The sequence below is a fragment of the Bufo bufo genome, chromosome 6 (assembly GCF_905171765.1).
Source record: "Bufo bufo chromosome 6, aBufBuf1.1, whole genome shotgun sequence".
NCBI classification, from domain to species: Eukaryota; Metazoa; Chordata; class Amphibia; order Anura; family Bufonidae; genus Bufo; species Bufo bufo.
Window position 1 is genome coordinate 128,581,288 of NC_053394.1, and position 24,188 is coordinate 128,605,475.

Consider the following 24,188-nt stretch of genomic DNA (forward strand, 5'->3'; position numbering starts at 1 on the left):
CGGAAGTTACTCCCTGTGCATTCCATTTCCGTATGTCCGTATTTCCGTTCCGCAAAAAAATAGAACGTGTCCTATTATTGCCCGCATTACGGTCAAGGATAGGACTGTTCTATTACGGGCCAGCTGTTCCGTTCTGCAAAATACAGAATGCACACAGACGTCATCCGTATTTTTTGCGGATGCGTTTTTTGCGGACCGCAGAATACATACGGTCGTGTGCATGAGGCCTAAAGCACATTTCAGGAGCCCCATCCATTGTACACTGCGATCCTACAGAAGCATTATACATTATGTTCCAGTTCTCCTGCCTCCTACGTGGCATATGAGAATTCAACACCTACAGGAATTACACAGCTTTGTTAATTGAAGAGAAGGGAGGGGGTGATGGATGGGTTCCCAGTACCAAGGTACAGGAAAGCAAGTACACAACGATGGTTGTGGGGAGGGGGTCCTTCTCATCAGTCCCGGGGGGCTTCTCAAATTCACTGAAGACAGCAATACACAGTCAATAACTTGACTTCAGCACTTCCTTGTGGTTGCAGCCCCTCGGGCTAATCCCCCTGCCCGGTCCCATGGGCGACGCACACCAGCTGTACTGGCGCTCGCCCTGCTATCTGGAGACAATTATATGGTAGCGCATGTTTATAAATTCTCCATCACAAATATCCAGGGGAACACGGGAACGTCTCATCCCGAGCTCCTATAATTGGATAATGAGAAAGAAAATTAATCTGTGGTTTTAGAAAAAAAAAAAGACATTTTATAAAACTGTCTTCTATCAAGAAGCCCTCAAAGCCGCAGGCTATCATCACAGGGACTGGCTCAGTGATAACGCAGGGAGGGGAGATTTGGGGGTACATGGCATGAGACAACTGGGGGACATCTGCAGCCCTGTCCTCACTGTCATCACATGAGTGGACAGGTCACTGCCTCCTGAAAGTCTATGTGCTGCTGAGGACCCTCTGTCCTTTCTGCTTCTGAAATACTCTGTGCTGCTGTAGGACCCTGATCCGTCTGTGACCTTCCACAAGATGAGCACGCTCATCTGCTGACATACTTTGTGCTGCTGGGGTGCCCTGCTTGACCTCCGCTGTCATAACTTTGCTCCTGTGACATACAGTTATCGCCAAACATCATCGCATAATCAGCCTGGTCCTTGGCCCTCACTTGATCAGCACACAGATCTGCTGAAATACTCTGTGCTACTGGAGCTGCCAGTCTGTGACCTCGGGCTGGCGTCATTACCCTCCTCCGTTACGCCACTGCACTTTTCACAAGCATCCTTTTCCTAACTGGTCTCATCACATGAGTAGTCAGGTCACTGCCCCCCCCCCCACCCCCACCCCAAAACCATGTTCTTCTGAAATACTCTGCACTACTAATAGCCAACTCATATTACAGCACTACCCCTGTCACACACAGCCTGGTACGAACATTACACTACATTAGTAGTTACTTCACTTTCCCAATCATGATCATACAATACCTCTCCTAAAATACTCTGTGCTGCTGGGTGTCTCTGCTGCAGCTACCATTTCTTTGTGACCTCCCATTTGTCTCCAATGTCCTCTTCACATCATGCCGCTGCACCTTTTCGCCTACAGCTCTGTTCTCACGACAAGTCAATGCTCTCAACCAGAATAGAACTATTCTCCTATCCTAAAATACTCTGTGCTGCTCACAGAAGGCAGCCCTCTGAGACACAGCTCTAAAAGGACAGGTCACTGCCTCCAACAACTGATGTGATTGGCACCTGACTTCTATTCATGCTCAGTACAGTGTGGTAAAGTTCAGCAACTTTCCACTTTTTTTCACCAATTTCAAGATCTCTGCTTGCTGACACAGACTGTGAACATTCTTGTTTATCTTCTGCCAGAGGCAGAAAACTGGTACAGACCTAATACTTGTCCGAGCTGACAGTTTGCACGTCTTCCCTTTTCGTAACAGGATTTTCTGGACAAGACCTTGAATGTTCATGCCCACGGGCACGTGTCTGCCCACATCTAATTCAAAAGAGGCCTCAGCAACTACGGAGACAGGTCTGTGCCAGCGAATATAAAGCCCCATAACCCCATGCTGGTGCCACGGCGTGGATGATGCTATAGGACTGACCCAAGTACACTGGACGGAGAAACCAAATGATCAGATCATGAAATCAAAGCCAGCATGAAGACAATTACCCCAAATTCCTGAACTGTCGAACCTTCAGGAGGTAACAGCAAATATAATCGATCAATTACAGTGCTCAGCTTTACTGAGAGAGGTAGCAGAGCTGAGTATGTCATTTACCTCTTTGTGGACAATAGTAGTTCAGAAAATGCATTAGGTTTAGGGCTCATGCACACAAATTTATTTTCTTTCCGTATCCGTTCTAGCTTTTTTGCGGAACCATTCATTTCAATGGGTCAGCAAAAAAACCAGAAGTAACTCCGTGTGCGTTTCGCAAAAACATGTCCTATTATTCTCCGCATTACGGACAAGGATAGTACTGTTCCATTCGAGCCATTCCGTTCTGCAAAACACGGAATGCACACGGATGTTACCCGTATTTTTTGTGGATCCGCAACAGTCGTGTGCATGAGCCCTTACCTGCAGTCCTATGTAAAACCACAGATGACCCAAACACAAAAACCACAGATAACACATCTGACATAAACAGCATAAATTCACTTCACTTACGAAACTTGGGAGAGAAACGTGGCTTTGCTGCATACAACACACTAAGCTCTGCTGCATCAGCAAGAAAATCCCCGTTGCTGGGTCCAACAGAAACTCGGCACTGCTGCATCTGAGAGATACTTGGCCTTGACACATCCCGAACAAGCACTGCCCTGCTGTGTTCAGCAGAGATTTGGCTCTGCTACATCTGAAAAATCCAGCTTTGCTGCCTTTCTTCTATCACACCTGGAATTACATATTATTGGGTCACCCCTTTTCATACATGGCTCCAGATTTCAGTCTAGTGCGGCAAGCAGGCCCATACTTTAGCGCAACGTAAAAGATGGCGCCTGACACGATGGCGACTGCACGTGGGGAACTGTGCATAATAATTACAGAGAGGCACAACATGCCTCCAGCCTCGCGGATTTCACTAGGAACTAATGAATTTTTAGGCTGGTAGTGATAGGTATTGGGACTGAAGGCACTAGGACTCTGGTGGGCCTCTGGCTGGCACTGGCGCGGTCCGATTGGGCATAGCGCAGGCGATTATGTCGGGAGATTGCATACAATTTTGAAACAAGCAGGTAACACAAATCAGCAGCAGTGAAACCGCATTTCATTTACTTAAAGCTTTTAACCAATGAAACTGGACCCGTCAGCATCAGGAGGAGCCGGATCCAGGTCCATTTCTGCTGAAATGACGCTTTCCTCCGGCCTTGGCAGGCAGACTGAATGAAGCCTCACAGTTAACCCATTCTTTGCTTGAGCAGAGACAGTAATTCACAGTGAAGTATTAGCTGGGAGAATCTAAACGATTCAGTTTCTCGACATTTTCAAGATCTTTGCTTGCTATCAGTGAATGGAAATAGCGTTGAGCTCGATTCGCTGCAAAGCCGAATTTGCTCGTGCTTTGTGGTAACAAATAGATTTTCCCCTGAACGGCGGTAAAAAAAAAAATCATACTTACCTCATACGTTTAAGTGCGAAGGGCTGGCCGCCGCCATCGCGAATGAAATCCCATGCGCGGTGACGTATGACGTCATCACGGGCCGCGTGAGATTGCGTTGGATCTACAATCAAGATGGCGGCGGCCGGTTCTTCTCAATCAAATGGATGAGGGTAATTATGATTTTATAAAAAAAATTTTAAATATTGATGTCAGATGCTGCGATCAGCTATGAACACATCATCTGAGGGGTACAATGACGGTAGGTTTTACGTTTATCTGAAGGTTTACACTTTAACAACTGCTACAATTATATCCAGTCTAGACTGTGAGCCGAAAACATCAGCAGGCACTGGAAACACTTTGGTTTATATCCAGAGGAGAAGATGAAGACCCTGGAGCATCAAATCTCAGACATTGAAGGCATCTAGCTAGGATATGCCATCAATGTCAGATAGGTGCTGGTCCCAACTCTGGGACCCACTCTTATCTCCAGAACGAGGCACCCGAAGTGAAGGAGAGTACACCATGCATGCGTAGCATGCTCTCCATTCACTTCTGCGGGAGTCCCAAATATAGCCGAGCCGGCGTGCAGGACGGATGGAGAGCACAATGCACATGCACTGCCAACTCTCCACCCCAATGGGACTGCCAGAAATAGCCAAGCCTGCAATTTTCGGAACTCCCAAAAGACACCCTTGCGCGGTGTGTTCTCCTTCACTTTGGTGAACATGTTCTGGAGATAAGAGCAGATCCCTAAGGTGGGACCTGCACGTATCTGACATTGGTTCCATATCCTAGAGATGTGAGATAGGAATACCCCTGAATGAAACAAGGTGAAGGCTCTAAGAGTTAGGCCTCTTTCAGACGGTCGAGATTTCCACGCGGGTGCGATGCGTGAGGTGAACGCATTGCACCCGCACTGAATCCGGACCCATTCATTTCTATGGGGCTGTGCACACGAGTAGTGATTTTCACGCATTACTTGTGCGTTGCGTGAAAATCGCAGCATGTTCTATATTCTGCGTTTTTCACGCAACGCAGGCCCCATAGAAGTGAATAGGGCTGCGTGAAAATCGCAAGCATCCGCAAGGAAGTGCGGATGCGGTGCGATTTTCACGCACGGTTGCTAGGAGATGATCGGGATGGGGACCCGATCATTATTATTTTCCCCTTGATCGCGCAGCCCGACTTCTCTTCTGTCTTCATCTTTGCTGTGCACAGGAAAAGGACCTGTGGTGACATCACTGCGCTCATCACATGGTCCGTCACATGATCCATGGTGATGGATCATGTGATGGACCATTTGATGAGCGCAGTGATGTCATCAAAGGTCCTTTACCCAGGTCCTGAAGAAAGAAGAGAAGCCGGGCTGCGCGATCAAGTGGATTAAGGTGAGTTATATTTTTTTTTAACCCCTCCAGCCCTATTGTACTATGCAACACACCCGCATTTTTTTCCGCAACGCCCGTGTGAAACCAGCCTTAAAGGAGTTGTCTCCCCTGGAACATTGGTGTCATATCACCACTTCTGGGACCCGCACCTATCTCTAGAACAGAGCGCCCAAAGTTCAGGAGAGCACACCGCGCCGATGCTTCTCTTTGGGAGCTTCGTTCTACAGATCGGTGCAGATCCCAGAGGTAGGACTCACACCTATCTGACATTGGTTCCAGGTGAGACAACTCCTTTAAAGAAACCAAACATAGAACAAGATGAAGATCCTAGAGCACCAAGGAAGCTCAACAGGAAACATGATGAAGGTTTTAGAGCATTAAAGAAACCATACATGTAACGAGATGGAGATCCTAGAGCATGAAACATGCCCAACATAGAAATAGATGAAGGACCAAAACCATTAGGAAGGTCACTGTTGAACATGAGGAAAATTTTAGAGCACTGAAGCAATCCTACAAAGGATAAGACAGCTCTAGAGCATTGAAATAGTCCCACGTGGGACTTTATGAAAGTCTCAGATTACTGAGGAACGCAAACCTAGCACAAAATATCTGGGTTTTAGAGCAATGAGGAGCCCTGTCAAGGACTGGAGAGAGATGATTCTTCATTATGAGACCAGTGCTTTGACAAGTCATAGTTTTCACATTAGCAACATTCAGAAACCTATGATCTGATAATCCACAAAGGACCCAATCCTATTAGTTTATTTAATGTTGGGTGGAGAACTATGACACAAAAGTATTTTTTACAAAAGCTAGGGGCCCCATGAGAAGCATAAGGACCATCAACCTATTCGAGCAGTAGACCTCATTCTTAAATGACCACACTCCGGTCATTGGGAGCTGTCACTGCTCATCTTGATAGTTCATGATTTATTCTTCTAGGAAGAACCTATATAAACACTAAGGGAAATACTTTTTTAGATTTGACTGTTGTGTGAGACAAATATATATTAATATAGTATAACTCCTATGCGGGTTTCCGGACTGAGAATGGTTTATCCATCTAGCTATGGAGTGATACACTGTATGACATATGGTTACTCGTATTTTCAGCTCAGGGCTCCAGGAAAGCTGAGTCACTATGCTAGTTGATGCAGTAATGACATGTCTGAGGGAGATCTCTTGGATTTCTGGAAGAGCAGGTAAGTCTCCTGGGAACGAGGAGGACCACAAGGTGCAGGGACAAGGGTTGGTGAGTATCTGGGGAGTCTGTCCATGATCTGTATTTAAGGTGGATTTAGATGACAGTCGGCTGCTCATTCAGTGAAGGAGACCACCGCATTTACATGCAGCGATCTTCTTCACTGTATGAGGACAGAGGATCGCTATTGTCATCTCTTGTCCCCATACACAACTGCAGGACAGGGGCTGAAATCTGGGACTTTGCCGCTCGATCCAGGACGGTTATAAACAGCCGATACTCCACAATGATATATTTTACCTGCACTGATACATTGTAACAAACTTGAGAGATTTGTGCTTCTGGTGTGTTTACATCAGAAAGGATTGTCTGCACTGGATACAGTTGTAACAAACCCTCAGAATTAGGTCTTGATGGGTTCTTAGCCTCAGGATATAAACAAGACTGATTCCATCAACTGACAGCAAGCAGAAATGTGGAAATGGTGTGAAATGGAAATAAAAACTGTGATAAAAGGAGAACATTTTACTATTCAGTGATTTATTTACATAAAGTCAGAATACCCCTTTATGTAATAAAGAATGGGAAAGTTGTGTCATCCATGTGGTCACTGTCACACAGGTTGTCTTCACATATTCCTCTTTATCCCCCAGTAGGTCCTAGATACCAGCCATCAGTTAGGCCTCTTTCACACAACCGTTTTTTTTTTCTTCAGTTTTTGGGCCGTTTTTTGCGTTCCGTATCCATTCATTTCAATGGTTCCGCAAAAGAAAAACGGAATGTACTTCGTATGCATTCTGTTTCCGTATTTCCGTTCCGTTGAAAGATAGAACATGTCCTATTATTGCCCACAAATCACATTCCATGGCTCCATTCAAGTCGACGGGTCTGCAAAAAAAAAACGGAACACATACGGAAATGCATCCGCTTGTCTTCCGTATCCGTTCCGTTTTTGTCGAACCATCTATTGAAAATTTTATGCCCAGCCTAATTTTTTCTATGTAATTACTGTACACTGTATATGCCATACAGAAAAACGGAAAGGAAACGGAAACACAACGAAAAAAAAACAAAAAACGCAAAACACTAAAAAAGCCATACGGCTGTGTGAAAGAGGCTTCTTAAATCATTCTGAAGGTGCATGGCTGCTGAGGGGCCCAGAACGGACCGAGGTTCTTCATCATTCTGTTCACCATTTCATATGTAGAGCTGTACAGAACATTGATCCTTTTTTTACAACTTTCTCCCATTGGAGCTGACAGATTTTCACTATGTAGGCATTACAGCACTGCTGAAATACGTTGTGACTTCAGGGTGAATGAGCCTGCAATTTAAAGGGGCATTCCACTTTTTTGGTCTTAATGAAGAGCTTCTGGATTTAGCAAGTATTCCTGGGGTTTGTGTGATTGACAAGTCAAAATGCCAGACATTACCACCAAAGCTATGTTTTCTTATAGTACCTTATTTTTCGTTACATAAGGCGCACCTGCCCATAAGACGCACCTAGGTTTTAGAGGAAGAAAATAAGCAAAAAAATATTTTTTTTCCATCAGACCTCAGCTCAGACCCCCAATGTTCATAAGACCCCCAATCAGACCTCAGATCAGATCCCCAATGTGAATAAGACCCCTCCCATTCAGACCCCCAATGTGAATGACCCCCCAAGCAGGCCTCAGATCAGACCCCTATGCTCAGAGCAGACATAATAAATCAGGACACCGCTGCTGCTCCTGAAATCCGTGCTCTTCTTGTTCTTCCTGCTGCGCGCTATGCTGTGCCCGGCACCACACAGCATGAGGTCACAGAGCGCCAATTCATAGCACAGCACAGCGGGCGAGGAAGACCAGGGAGCGGTGAGTACAGAACTGGTCCTCCTTTACTAATGAGCGCTCCCATAATGGAAGCGCTCATTAGTCATTGCCTCATAAGACGCACTGACATTTTCCACGAAAATATGGTAGTAGTCACTGTTCTGAAACCTGTGTGTGAAACCTGGAATGGCAAGGCCAAGAACCAGTGGTGGGCCGTAACCAATGGCAACCTAGGTATCTGGGGCATAGGTATGGGGGGCTGTTTTACCGGAGTTCTGGTACCTGAGAAGGCCTAAAGCCTGCTTGCCACATAAACATGAACACCATTATTATTATTATAAAAAGCACATGGGGTAGATTTATCAAACTGGCATAAAGGAAAACTGGCCTAGTTTCCCACAGCAACCAATTAGATTCCACCTTTCATTTTTTCAGAGGTCCTTTGGAAAACAAAAGGATCAATCTGATTGGTTGCTATGGGCAACTGAGCCAGTTTTGATAAATCTCCCCCATGCAGTTTTATCAAAACTAGTGCAAAGGAAAACCGGCTTAGTTGCCCATAGCAACCAATCAGATTGATCCTTTCTTTTCTCAAAGGACCTCTGAAAAATGAAAGGGGGAATGTGATTGGTTTCTATAGGCTATAGGTTGCTAAAGTGTCATCTGCCATTCAAAAGAGAGGTGGGTATGTATATTTTCTCCAGTGTTTGACGCATTCATGGGCAGAGCATGTCATGATTTTGTATTCAATTGTTGATTTTAGGTCAGAATTCACGTATTAATTAGCGCCTGCACAATTTTCATTGGGTATATAGTAGTACCCCCAGAACCCCCGTGGCCCCCAATACACTTTGTTGGGATTAAGCACTGCACCAATTATAGAAGCTCCACCGCAATCTGTCAGCGTTAAACTCCAGACGTCCCCCAGTTTTCCTCCATTGATTTCTCATTTGCCTTCTAACTAGATTACAGCAGGCAGAGGAGGCCTGTTACTCAGCGGCTGCAAATGAACTTCACTGCCATGAAGAGCGCAGTGCCAGGCTCCTGCGCCAATCTGATTCAGTAAGTGCTGACATTAAACCTGCGATAATTTTACAGTATTTCCCGGGAGGTGTAAATGTGACTGTGAATAAACCAGCAGCATAAGAAATGGTGCAGAGGGTCAGGTGTCGGGGGAGGGGAATGGTTGGGGCACTGGATCGCAGCTTGTAAATTCCAGGATGTGGACAGTAATGCACAAATGAATGGGCTCAGGGGCGACTATATTTCATGCTAAAAGCAAAGCCCTCGTGCACCAGGACTCGGCTATGGATTTTCTGATCCCAGTGGTGACGCATTAGATGATGGACTTGTGTCCCAGTGAGTGCAGTGGGTTTTTGCAGGTATTGTTAAACAAACTGGTGTAATGGAAAAATGCCTTAGTTGCCATAGAAACCAATCAGAGTCGACCTTTCAAATATGAAAGTTAGAATCTGATTGGTTGCTATGGGCTACTAAACCAGCTTTCTGTTACACCAGTTTTGATGATTCTACCCCAATGAGTCAGCTCCTGTTCATTGTGTCTATGGCCCATGGAGGCTGCTGTAAAGCATATCTTTAAGAGCTCCTGCGCACAAACGTATTTTTCTTCCGTTTCCGTTTTGTTTGTTTTCTGGAAAAAAAACGGAAATGACCGTGTGCATTCCGTGTCCATATGTCCACATGTCCGTTCCGCAAAAAGAAAAGAAAAATTGGAAAAACAGATTGGAAAAAAAATGTGTCACTATTTGGTTCTACATGGCAATTTTTTTATTTTTTTTGCGGTGAAATATTCACTCATTTATTGGGTGATCCTGTTGTTCATGCAGGCACCACCGATCATGGCTTCTGAGCAGCAGATTGTGTGGTCTAAACAGCTATCTACTGCTCAGAAGCCATGATCCTGGCTTAGTCCTGATTTCAACCGTATATGTGCAGAATACAATGGTGAAGCAGAGAGCCGTCAGCATCCTGCACCACCATTCCTTGGCTGATGCTCTCCCTAGAAGCAGGAGCAGTGCAGTGACGGTATCACGCCTGCTAAGTTGAACAGGAGACAGAGCACAAGCCAGGGGATGATGTACACCATTAATTAGGGGAACGAGGCTAGGTTAGTATTACTTTTTTATTTGATTAAAACTACAGGGGTTCACTATTTTAAGAGGGAAATCAAGGGGGCAACACTACTGTAAGGGGAACACTAAAGGGCAGCACTTTTGTGAGAGGCACTAAGTGGAGAGAACTGTTGCGTGGGCGGAGTTCATTTCTACAGGAAGGGGGGATTTAAGTAATGTGAGAGGACATTAAAGGGGTTCTCTGGGAACTAAGAAAATGAAAGTACTTAAATATTACTTTATTGTGAATATATTCCCAAATACCTTTTATTAGTTATAATGGCTAGTATTGTATGGAGAGCAATAATCAGGAGAAATAAAATGGCCGCCGTCCTATTAGTACACACAAAACCTGTCCTAATTCCACAGCAGGACAAGTTACTTCACAACACTGAGGTAAAGAGCTGCCTCATCCTCCTCTCTGCTCTACTTGTCAGGGATTGTAATCCTGAATACAGCTGATAAGATCTTCAGCTGAATCTCTGTAGAATGGAGTTCATGAGGAGACATGAAGTTCACGGAGGAGTTGATGATGTGACTAATGAGCAGCACTACTTCTATGCAGTCTCCATCGCCACATTACCACAGCCTGTCCTGTCCATCCTCTCTCTACTTAATGTCTCCTCATGAACTCCATTCCTACAGAGATTCAGCTAAAGATCAGCTATATTCAGGATCATAATACCTGACAGGCAGAGAGGAGGATGAGGCAGCTCAGTGTTGTAACTTGTCTTCCTTTGTGATTAGGACAGGTTTTGTGGGTGCTAATAGGACAGCAGAAATTTTCCTAATGATTGCTCCCCAGAAAAAACGAGCCATTAATGAAAGGTATTTGGAAATATATTTATAATAAAGTAATATTTAAGTATTTTCATTTTATTAATTCCCGGAGAACCCCTTTAAGGGAGCATTCTTCTGTGTGGGGGCACTACGGGGTATAACTACTGTATGGGGGCACTAACGGGCATAGATACTATGTGGGGGCACGAAAGGGGCAATTCTACTGTGTGGGGGCACTAAGGCAGAGTAACTACTGTGTGGGAGCACCAAGGTGCATGGTTACTGCGTGGGGACACTAATGGGACATTCTACCTTGTGAGCACTTACAGGGCATTCTTCCTGTGAGGGGCATTAAGGCATAACTACTGTTAGGAAGCAGTAAGGGGGCATAGATACTGTGTGGGCGAACTAAGGGGATGTTCTTTCTTACTGTGACAAGGAATTAAGACATAACTAGTGTTAGGGAGCACTGGGGGACATTCTACTGTGAAAGGCACTTAGGGAGCACTAAAGGGGCATAACTACTGTGAAGGGGATACTTATAGGGCATTCTTACTGTGAGGGGGCACTAAGGTGTAACCATTGTGAGGGGGCACTAAAAGGGCATTCTGTTGTCTTGGGGCACTAAGGGGGCATAACTACTATGTGGGGGCACAAAGAGGTTTGGTTGTGTCTTGAACGGAGGTAGAGGAAGGGCTTAGTGTAAAAAAAATATGTGCCCCCGTGATACTGTACTTCCTTTTAAAAAGTTGGGAGGTATGGATAACTGTGACAAACACTCATCTGTGCAATGTATTAGGACTGTACAGGTTTTCAGCTTCTGGATATAATAATGCATTCATTCACTGACATTAAGCAGAGATCTGATCATGTTAACAGCCTACGGCCTGGATTGCAAGAGGGGAAAACTTACAACAAACCATGATAAAAAACGAAACATCACTGCTAACTGGAATATGATGAAGGTAGGGAAAGATGTGTCTGCGCTCTCTCTGCGAGGACAAATGAAGCTTCTCTAATGACTAGCAGACAACTAACTCCTCACCACCATGCAGCACTCATCCACTCCTGGCCATTTAATAAACAATGAGGATGAGGATTCCAGAAATACCTGCTTCCAATGCGAGTTCTTTAAAGGGGGTTTTCAGGTTCTGAATATTGATGGCTTATCCTTGGGATAGGCCATCAATATCAGATTGGCGGGGGTGCGACTCTCTGCACTCCCACTGATCAGCTGTTTGAGGAGGCCATGGTGCCTGTACAGCACTGCAGTCTCTTCATTGTTTACATCCGTCTGCCTTGCTGTCTACTTGGTACAAGAGGTGTGGAGTATCGCAGCTTTGTGCCATTCAGTTCTCCTGTACCGCAGACGGTATGCTGGTAGATGATGTAAACAGCTGATCGGCAGCGGACAGGCTATCAATATTCTGATCCTGGCCACGCCATTTAAAAGAAAAGGGGTTGTCCTATCTGTACATTTACAGCATACTGTATCCATAGAATATGCTAGAAATGGCGTATAGGTGCAGGTCCCACCCCTAGGATCCAATCCCATCTCAAGAATGGAGCCTAATGCACGCCAGCAGGAATGGAGAGCAGGTCGCGCAGGTTTGGCTCTCTCCATTTACTGCTATGGGACTTCTTAAAGAAGCACTACCACAAAAATGTTTATCCTTTGACCTGTTAGAGAGGTACATGATATAAACTGTAGTGAAGGTAATCTTTTTACCAGTTGAGTTATAACCTCCCTTCTGAGCCTCAGCTGTGTCACGTGACCAATAGTCTTGAGCGAATCAAGCTTTGGATCATAGATCTGAAGTCGATCTGTTCAAAAACTTTGATTTTAATGCTGTCTCCATATACCGTTAAAATGTATGGGCTGCGTGTAGTCACAAGTCGTATAGCCCAAAGTTGAGGGAGACTTCAGTGAATTAATTCGGTATTCCTATCTGCGTCTTAAACATTTTAAAATAAGAATCCGAGGTCGAAGGTCGACTTCGAAGCTCGATTCACTCAAGGCTAGTGACCAACTCTCTGATCTCCAACTGACACAGGACAGGAAGTCAGTTACTTCTCTATTCATTCCTATGAGCCTGATTTTGAGGTTCCCATAGGAATACACAGAGAAACTGCCTTTCTGTCCACACATAAGATGCTGAGTTATTTGGAGAGTCAGCGTGTTGGTCACATGACAGAAGGGAGGTTATAACTCACAAATACAGCCAACTGGTAAGAAAATTTCCGCTCATGAAATTTGTTCACACTTCGTTTGTTGATTAAAGGTGAATTGCGTTATGGATTCCGTTACCACGGACCATAACGGATTTCTATGACGGAATGCATAACGGAAACAGGACGGATCCGTTTTGCAGCCCATAGACTTCTATTCTGATGGAATGAATAACGGACCGCCTCTAAAGGCATTCCGTTATGTATTCCGTCATACAATTGCGTTATGGTCCGTGGTAACGAAATCCAAAACGCAATTCACCTTTAACCAACAAACGAAGTGTGAACGAATTTCAAAATATGAAATTCGCTCATCTCTACTGATAACAATCCATTGTTTACAGCACCAGAGTAAATATAATATTCCAATATTCTTAATGTAGAAGCTGAATTCTGTTCTGTAGTATGGATAATTCCTGTTATTACCAAGAATGAATAAAGTGAATTCTCTGGGGAAGCGAATAATGAAATAGTGGATCACGATGTTCGCCAATAACTAGAAATAAAACAATGAATGATCGTCTGATGGGTTATTACATAGGGTTCTTTAAAGGGAACCTGTCACCGGGATTTTGGGTATAGAGATGAGGACATGGGTTGCTAGATGGCCGCTAGCACATCCCCAATACCCAGTCCCCATAGCTCTGTGTGCTTTTATTGTGTAAAAAAAAATATTTGATACATATGCAAATTACCCTGAGATGAGTCAGAGCTTGGAAATATGACTCTTCTCTGGTCACACAAGTAAGATATGACTCTTTTATGTTAATTTGCATAAAAGGCGGGAAGTACAAAAATGCTTAAAGGGGTTATCCGACTTAAATAAATCTATTCTAATTGCATTTATTGTAGACCAGTGAAAGATTCTTAAAATCACTTTCATTACCTATCTATCACTGTTTGGCCAGTTCAGTTCAGGGTCATGTTACACCTGACGTCAGTAAGCACTGACGTCCCGTTTACAAGCTTCTCCCTGCTTGAGGGAGTGTCCAGGCTCTGTAAACGGAACGTCAGAGCCTCTGGTGCCCTCCCCCCTCCAGCTCTTGTCACGGCCTCAGCACTGCTATGCGATCGAGGCAGTACAATCCAGAGGTGATCTCCAGCAGCACAGGGTATGTTTGTCCCTCCTGCATTCACTGGGGCTAGAGGTGGCAGTTTGTAAACGTTCCCCTCTGCATCTGGGGATCATTATTACAGCCCTGGTCCCCCCCCCCCCCCACACACACATTGAACACCCCCTGGGAAATATAAATAAATTATTGGCCATCATTATTATTATCATCATCATTATTCAGCTATATAAAATCCTTATCTGCCACCAATATATGGATTTATCTAAGCAATATCCATATTGAATATATATTTGAATAATATAGATATTGCTTAGATACAGATAATGCTAATGATATTTTCACACTAGCGGCAGGACGTATCCGACAGGCTGTTCACCCTGTCGGATCCGCCCTGCCGCTATTTGACGGTGCCGCTAGACGGATCCGTTATTGCAATTCATTTCTAGACGGATCCGCACCTGGATCCGTCTACAAATGCTGTCACTTGTCACACTGATTGGCGCATCCAGCGGGCACGCAGCTCTGACGATGGAGCTGCCGTGCGGATCCGGCGTTGCAAAACAACTGAAGGACGGATCCGCCCTTCCGGTCTGCGCATGCACAGAACATGAAAAATGTGAAAAAGACTGACAGAGGGATCCGTCCATCCGCATGACAAGCGGATAGACGGATCCGTTATTGCAATGCATTTCTAGATGGATCCGCACCTGGATCCGTCTACAAATGCTGTCACTTGTCACACTGATCGGCGCATCCAGCGGGCACACAGCTCCGACGACGGAGCTGCCTTGCGGATCCGGCGTTGCAAAACAACTGAAGGACGGATCTGCCCTTCCGGTCTGCGCATGCGCAGAACATGAAAAATGAGGGATCCGTCCATCCGCATGACAAGCGGATAGACAAATCGGTTATTGCAATGCATTTCTAGACGGATCCGCACCTGGATCCGTCTACAAATGCTGTCAGTTGTCACACTGAATGGCGGATCCGGCGGGCAGCTCTGACGATGGAACTGCCTGCCGGATCACACTAACGCTAGTGTGAAAGTACCATAAAAAGTCGAAAATCCATAGCTCCACCACCGTCTCCTTTATAGTCAATGGGGACAGAGCGGCAGTCCAGCGGCACGGCAAAATAGCGGCAGGGCGGATCCGACAGGGTGAACAGCCTGTTGGATCGATCCTGCCTCTAGTGTGAAAGTAGCCTTAGGCTCCATTCACACATCCGCAAATGGGTCCACATTTGTTCTGCAATTTTGCGGAACGGGTGCGGACCCATTCATTTTCTATGGTGACGGAATTTGGAATTAGTGCAAATACGTCCTCCTTGATATACTGTAATAACAGAAAGAACATTTTTAGACTAGAAACAAAACCAAACATGAAAGAAATGTATGTAAAATAACATAACTTACACTGTGCAGCTGCAATGTGACAGGGAGATCTTCTGCCCTGTGTGTGTATTTATTTTTATGCAAAGTGCAGAGCAGGGGGCGGGGAAGGTCAGGTTGTTCACGCCCAGAAATATTCATGAGGCAGAGCTCAGGCTTTGTTGTTATACGCCCCCTCACCTTGTACTTGAGCATGTAAACACAGCAATAACAGGACCATGAAAAGGTGCAAATATGGGTTTTAACTTGATGAAATCAAGCTTAACCAAATTATATGTATATCCTGATGGATTTTAAGTGTTTTTTTATTTTTTTTATTAACTCGGATAACCCCTTTAAAGGGAGTCTTTCACGCCGATTGATCCTATTAACATATTAACAGACTTATGTCCACGGCATCCCCCCTATTAAAACTGTTCTTACCGTTAGTTCCCTGCTAGCATCGTTCGTCCGAAAAACACTTTTATTCCGTATGCAAATGAGGCTGTGAAGGTGCCCAGGGGTGGCCTTACAACGGCCGGTGCCCAGGCCCCTGGGTCATTTTCATACCAATTTACTCCTCCTCCTCCGCTTCTGCCCGCCCATCCACCGCGTCTGCCCGCCCTTGGTCTCTTCTCTATCTTTCCTCCTACTGTCCGTAATCCCGCGCATGCGCTGATGACCGCGATATCGGCGCGTGCGCATTGAATGACCACAGTCTGGCCGGGGCATCACAGTTTACTGTGCGCATGCGCCGGCCTGGGCCTAACTTACGTTCTTGCCGTGATGCTGTGATCACGGCAAGAACGTAAGTTAGGCCGGGGCCGGCGCATGCGCACAGTAAACTGTGATGCCCCGGCCAGACTGTGGTCATTCAATGCCCACTGGCCCCTGGTATTGCCCATACGGCACAGGTAGGTGAGTGTTAGGACCCAAGCTACTTAAGAAACCTTGGCGCGGTGCTCGGGCTCAGACATGTCCTCCACAGTAGGATATGTTGGCTAATCTCGCAATTTTAAGATCAGTTTGAGGGTTTAGTAAGTCCGCAGAGTGCACCTGTCTTTGCTATTATTATATTGTAACCAGAATCACCACATGATAATCATATCTTAATTATCTTTGTTATTAGCATGGTCTCCCCAAGGTCTCACTGACCTTTAAGAAGATAAATCATTTGTGTCACTACCACATACGCTCAATGAGGGCGGCCATTTGTGAGCTATGACTAAAGGCAACGTAACAAATTTCTGGGATCTAAAGATGACCCGTGTCAGTTCGTTAAGCCATGATACATCATAAAAAGCCCATTGGCCGCTGCTAGAATAGTAGGTGTCTCTACTTAAAGGGAACCTGTCACCATGAAAATGTAATGTAAGCTACAGGTAGCAGGCTATAGAGCAGGATGAGCGGAGCAGATTGATATATAGTTTTGTGAAAAAAGATTCCATATAACTTGAATTTTGTTCTTTTAAATTCCTGCTCATTCTGTGCTTTGAAGTCAAGGAGGCGGTCCTATCAGTGATTGACAGCATTCCCTCTATGACTGTGTATAGAGAGATAGCTGTCAATCACTGATAGGACCACCTCCCTCACTTCACAGCCCATGAGCAGGAATTTTAAGTGTATAAAAAGTTATATTGAATCTTTTCCCATAAAACTATATATCATTCTGCTCATCTCCTTCTGCTCTATAACATGGTGCCTGCAGCTTAAACACCCCTTTTAACGTGACAGGTTCCCTTTAAGGGCTTATTCACATGAACATGTCTGATTTTCCATCTATAAAAAACATCCTTGAAAACTGGATAGCACAAGGATTGCTTCTGTGTGTTATCTGCTGTTCTCTCACTCCAATACATTGAATAGACAAGTCTGAAAATGGAACAGAATAGAACATGCACTGAGCTTCTTGGATCAGCCACAAGGATCTCTGAAGAAATGGTAGTGTGAATATCCGTATTTACTTGTATTCTTACAAGTAACGGACAGCACTTGGAACACAACTATGGTTATGTGAATAAGCCCTAAAAGGCAGCTCCACCTGACAACCACTCAGTCCTTCGTGGTGCGACCTGAAGAACAGAACACAGGATATGACATTTTGGGAAGATTAGGTCAAATCAAAATGGTGCTGTCCATGGGAACCCATTAGATTACAGCTGCCATATTTCCTAAATAGTTAATATTATTCCATTGGCTATACGTACTGGTGGAACAAAAAATGGCAGCTCCAAAAATTGGACCCTCCATGATCCTCAATATGTAAAATGGTGGTCCAAGACAGAAGATGGAGACCATTTCATTGTACCTGCTGACCATACAGACTAGGCATTGTGAGCAGTGATGGCCAGTTCGCATTGTTCTCCCACGAACGCATGCGGGCTGCCATCTTAACTCACAAGTCCAGCGAGGCACAGGTAAGTCCTTACCTGTGCCGCGAGCCGGTCTGAAACAAATGCGGTCAGCGGGAGCAGGCAGTTCCGAGAACAGCCCAATGAAGGCCCCCGGCGGCTGTTCTTGGAACTGCCTGCTCAAGGTGACCGCATTTGTTTCAGACCGGCTCCCGGCACAGGCACAGGTAAGGGCTTACCTGTGCCTCGCTGGACTTGTGAGTTAAGATGGCAGCCCGCATGTGTTTGCGGGCGAACAATGTGAACTGGCCATCACTGATTGTGAGTTTAAAGGCCTTCCTGAGATTGTTATACTGATGACCTATCCTCAGGATAGGTCATCAATACCTGGTTGGCGGGGTCCGACACCCAGGGACCTTCTCTGATTTGCTATTTGAGAAGGCAGCGGCTTTCCTGTGAGCACCGCGACCTAGGAGCAGCTCAGCCCCATAAAAGTGAATGGGGCAAAGCTCGATACCAAGCACAGCCGCTATAAAATGTACGGTGCTGTGCCAGGAGCCTTGTCAACACAGTTGGGGCGGGGAATTGGGGAAGGGTGGGCAGATGTTGGACCCCCACCAATTAGATAGTGATGACCTATCCAGAGGACATTAGTATAGAAATCTTAGAAAACCCTTTCAAGGGCCTTACACTGACCAATTATTAGTCACACGAACCTTCAAAAGGAACATTTTGTTTCTGATCACTGATCCAAGGCCAGCCAATTAACTGTCTGCCGGCTGATCGGATCTTTTATATGGGCAGGGAAATGATCTTTTCTCAGCAGCACATCACCCCATGTAAACTGGGGATTTGCAGATGCACAGTTGATCGTAAGTACTGAATGATCATACATATGGCTGTTCATTGAAGCAATAATCTGTCAGGGTAAAAAGACCCATAATCCAATTCTTCATCCCCATACAGTTTTCAGTTGTCAGCAACACATCCCCATCTATACATCCTGAAAAAAAAAAAACATGATTTCTTTATGCCGCATAAAAGAGCCACTCACCTGACAAACGAGCATTCGCGCATTTGTCAGATGATTGGCGGCACGTTTCCACACGGCAAAGTTCGGACGAACATACGTTCCTGATAATTGGTACCTTAGTCTATGTCCATAACCCATATGCTGTCTGAACAAAAGAGTCATGAGACAGAGAACAATGCCTCACCATCCTAGTGACCTCAGCTGAATACTGTAAAGGTATGGCGTTTTTTTTTTTTGGTGTGGGTTTCACGCCAAATCAGCGCTGAAACCACCTTCCATTGTTCATGCGTCAGAGGATTCTTGCTGTATGGTTTTCCAGACCTTGCCAAGAATGTACACGTCCATTCTCGGGACGGTTACGGTGTGGAGGCTTTTCTCCATTCAATGGCAGAAACTGCAGCGGGAACCTACCCTTACTTTGCCCACGTTGATGACATTTTCCTATCAGCACTTTGCCATTTCTTGAATATACTGCTACTGCAATAAATAAATAAAAACCTCTATACCTTACTTTATACAGTAGTTGGGACAAAGCCACCATTAAAACATAGCTTTTTTTTTATTCTTTATTGAGAGGCCTTTGTGGTGTTTTTGGTCTTCAGAAGAAAAACAACAAAATGTTGTCTTCTGCTTAAGATCTTCAGTCCCTAACTTTTTTTCCCTCAGAGACATAACTTGAAGCTCCTGGAGCCCTTCTACCTAATTGTAATACTAGTATCCTCTTTTTTGGCAGAGGGGGCACCAGATGAACGGATCTCACAAACGGAAAGCCAAAACGCGAGTGTGAAAGTAGACTTACATGCAACTATTACTTCTGTACCCACCATAGTTACACCCCTTTTTGCACCCCCTCTTTTTTATCCCTTTGACAGAATGACCTTAAAGAGGACCTTTCACTAGAATAAAAAATCTAAACTAAGCATACAGACATGGAGACCGGCGTCCAGGGATCTCCCTGCACTTACTGTTATACCTGGGCGCCGCTCCGTTCTCCCGGTATAGGCTCCGGTATCTTCATATGTTCGGCTCAACTGGGTGGAGCCTGCCGGCATCTCCTTCTCCCAGGCTGTAGCGCTGGCCAATCGCAGCGCTCAGCTCATAGCCTGAGAGTTTTTTTTTTTCTCTCAGGCTATGAGCTGAGCTCTGCAATTGGCCAGCGCTACAGCCTGGGAGAAGGAGACGCCGGCAGGCTCAACTGGGTGGAGCCGAACATATGAAGATACCAGAGCCTATACCGGGAGAACGGAGCGGCGCCCAGGTATCACAGTAAGTGCAGGGAGATCCCTGGGCGCCGCTCTCCATGTCTGTATGCTTAGTTTAGATTTTTTATTCTAGTGAAAGGTCCTCTTTAACAAGTGTCTCTTTCTGCAAAAAAGAGGTGCCTAAGAAGAGCCATGGGGGGTCAACCTAAACTTGACTAGTGGGTTCTAGCGATCCATGGTGGTCTCATCTTCCTTGACAGCGCCATGCGGGTGAACTTAAACTTGACTAGTGGGTTCTAGCGATTCATGGTGGTCTCATCTTCCTTGACCCTCACCAATAAAGACCTCTTGAGAAATCCATGACCATAGACCGAGAAAACAGATTACAGCCTACCCAATACATTTTCTGATTTTCATTAGCTTACTGCAATCTTTTCGTCATGGTATGGACATTGTTTGCTGCAATCTATGGTCATGGGTGCTAATTAACAAAAAATAAGATATAAACAATCAGCGTATTTTCACATTGACTATTCTTTTCAGTCTTCACATAATAATAGCAAGCTCATGTCGATGAGAGAGAGGCAGGAAATCGCACCTTCCTGAGCGGTTTCACACCAGCTGACGTTCTGCAATGAACTCCATTGATTAGTGTTTGTGGATTAGGGTCTAATGTATCGTTCTATGAAAATCCACCACATGAAGCTGATGATCAACTAAAATGGGGACATCTCCAAGGGAGATCAATCTTGTGGTCATTCCAAGAGCAAGAATGAGCTAAGGAATGTTCTATTATGTACTGGCTGATAGCGAAAGAGATGGCTAAGGCTCCACATGACTCCCCCGAAGACAGATACTGTATGTATTCTCTACACTAGAAGACATCTTCAGCTTTGTGCTCTTCTCAGCACACAGAAGAGATCCAGCTGTGACGTTGTACATGTTTTGAATGGAAGGTTCCCCCCTTTTTGTGTGTACAAATTGTGGGATGGGCCAAATTCGCAGACAATGTTGACTCCTGCTCTCTTTCTATTGCTTGGGAATCAAATAAAAGCATCAGCTCTAAGCTGAAGTCACAGCAAAAGAAAACGACAATTGATGGAGATGTAACCATTGCATGGGCCACTACAATAGAAGAAACATCACAAGAGGCCATCTCCAGATGTTTTAGGTAGAGGGATAGTGCAGGAGGCAGGTTCATACTGGATCTTGGACTGTAATGACGGCTGAAGAATTAAATCATCCAACGTAAGGAAGACATAGTTGGGGTGTGGTTGGCAAGAGCCATATTGATGATAGACAGGCAATGTACTTACTACTGAAGATATGAAAGACCCATAATCTACAAATAATCCAGAAAAGTAAAATTTACAATCATATAAAATGATATAGAAACTGACTAGGAAACTTAATGATGGAAGGATATGAGGCACAAACTCCAAATCAGCACTGAGGGGGTTAAACATCCAGCAAAAGGGAGCCTTTTTATGAACTGAGAGCATAGCTAACATGGGTTATGGTCAGGCATACCTGTAGGGAAATAGAAATCTGATGGAAAGCAAAGCTCCTACAGAACCAAAAGTTGGACAAGGTCCTCAAAATTATGTTCTAAGCTATGAACAATGAAATGAAATTCCACCCTCCTTCAGTTATTGACTTTCATATAGGAGCACATAAATTTACTGAATCTTCTGTATGTACTAAGATAACACTTGACCATATTCATGGTCCTCAAGTTTTCATCATACATAGTAAATAAGTGTACACGATCATTGTTTAGGGTGGAAATTGTCTATAGCAACAGTATTTGAGATGATGCCTCCTTCCTTATATATGTTATGTGTTCTGTACAACAATTTAGCATCCAGGAACTCAAATGGTTACTTGATTGCCTCTATCATGCAACACAATTCTTTGGACATACTGATAGCCTTTAGTAGAACCTGCAAGATGTTCTGGACTTACAGTACTCCTATATCTATAAACAATAAGGTTTATGAGGATGTGGAGCTGTCAGATATCTGCAGAACCTCACACACATCCAGATCTTTCCATCTATTGAACCCTAGTTACCACTGATCTATAGACAACCTATAACAATAGCTGGTGATAAGTTATTTCTGTAGAGCGCCCCACATGTCTTGGTTCTGCTAAACCTTTCCCTTTGGTAGTCACAGTGCCATTCCCAACATTAAGGCCAACAATATTTTTAAAAATAAGTATACACTGCTAAATACTGCACTCCACATGTCCAATTCTTTCTAGGAACATGATAGGCTACGTGACTGCCATACTGTGCCCAGAATTTAGTAGGCTGATTTCCTAAAGTATATCGGAGTAGGATTGTTCTCCAAGGCATACAGTAAGCATAATTATATAACCATGATATCTGTAAGGAGAACCATAAATTGTGACCACGGAGATGTACCCTACAGTGTGTTCAACCATAATCTGAAATGATGGCATAGTCCTAGAATACCGTGTAAACCAACTGTCCCGATCGCCCAGTACACCCCAAAAATGTAAATCAGACATCTGTCTTAGAAGACCACTCCTATGTCTGAGGATCTATATTTCCGTAACTGCTGCACCTATCATCGATGTATTGACATTTTAGTTGTACCCTATTGTTGTGTGGATCCCCAATTTCGCCCACCCTACATTTTCTTTCCTGGCACAATAAGCCTACATCAAGGCTCCAACATTACAGCTTTAAAAGCTACATCTATGCCTGATCATTACTGTACTCCTGTTTGAAGCACCCTACTGTTCCCCATTCTTTCTCATTTTCTATGTGTACCCTATTTGCCCCCCACCCCCAACTTAGGCAAACTTACCCAAAGAACCCATGATCAAGTCTGTGCCCACATTTGAAGACTGTATTCTGTTGTAAGTACCCCTTATCCAGTGGATCCCCATTGATGAGGCACCCCCTTTGATGGCTGTGTCCCAGTTATGGGGTACCCAGTTTTTCAGTGGTTTGCCCAGTACAACTCCCTTGTGCAGTGTAGGTTTCCCCAGTGACCCATGTGCCCCCCACCACCGAGTACTCACACGTAGGCATGGTATATGAAGGTCCAGCCGCGGGGTCTCTCCAGCACATTGTAGAGGAAATTCTGCAGCTTGCGGTAGAAGGCGTTGCGTTTCGGGGGCTTCCCGGTCCCGGGCACCGCGGAGCGGCTCTTCGTGCTGAGGATGCTGCTTCTCTTTGTGTTGAGATCGGAGCCATCGATGAGCAGAGCCCCGTCCCTGCTGCATTCCGGGGCCCCCGGGTCCAGCCCCACGAAGCCCACCTTCAGCTTCTTCTCCCCTGTGGGGCCGGGGTAGACCCCCCCATTGCGGGATTTTTGCACCATGGTCAGTGAATGGACTTGGCGGGGGTCTCACCGGTGGTCCATGCTGGACGGGGGGTAGCTCCGGTTGGTGGGCTCATATCCCTGGATGGAGGGGGTTCTGATGAATGCAGCAGCTCCGTGCACAGTGATGAAGACTGAATCTCTGCAATCCGGAGCCCTGGCTCCTCCTAGACTGGCAGCCGGTTTAACCCCTTGTGCCCACTCCCCACGGCTCGTTATGTATTACTAGAGGGAGGGGCTGCTCAGCAATGTACATCCCACCCACAATGCAATGTCCCAGAGCCGCTGCTGCTGCAGAACATCTCTAGCTGCAAAGTGTCAGTGATTCCCTATGGCTGCATACTGTCAATCATCCCCTATGGCTGCATACTGTATATCAGTCCCTATGGCTGCATACTGTATATCAGTCCCTATGGATACATACTGTCAATCATCCCCTATGGCTGCATACTGTCTATCATCCCCTATGGCTGCATACTGTCTATCACTCCCTATGGATACATACTGTCTATCACTCCCTATGGATACATACTGTCAATCATCCCCTATGGCTGCATACTGTCTATCACCCCCTATGGATACATACTGTCTATCACTCCCTATGGCTGCATACTGTCAATCATCCCCTATGGCTGCATACTGTCTAT

At 45.2% G+C, this 24,188-nt stretch overlaps 1 protein-coding gene across 6 annotated transcripts in view; it reads right to left on the reverse strand.

Moving 5' to 3' along the window:
• Window positions 1-23,541, reverse strand: part of KCNQ2 (potassium voltage-gated channel subfamily Q member 2) — a 123,858-nt gene extending 100,317 nt beyond the window's left edge. For all 6 annotated transcript variants that reach the window (XM_040437552.1, XM_040437550.1, XM_040437547.1 and 3 more), the window contains exon 1: window positions 23,240-23,541. In XM_040437552.1, coding sequence (XP_040293486.1) covers window positions 23,240-23,541 — 302 coding nt within the window. The remainder of the gene's footprint in view (window positions 1-23,239) is intronic.
• Between the last annotated feature and the right edge of the window lie 647 nt (window positions 23,542-24,188).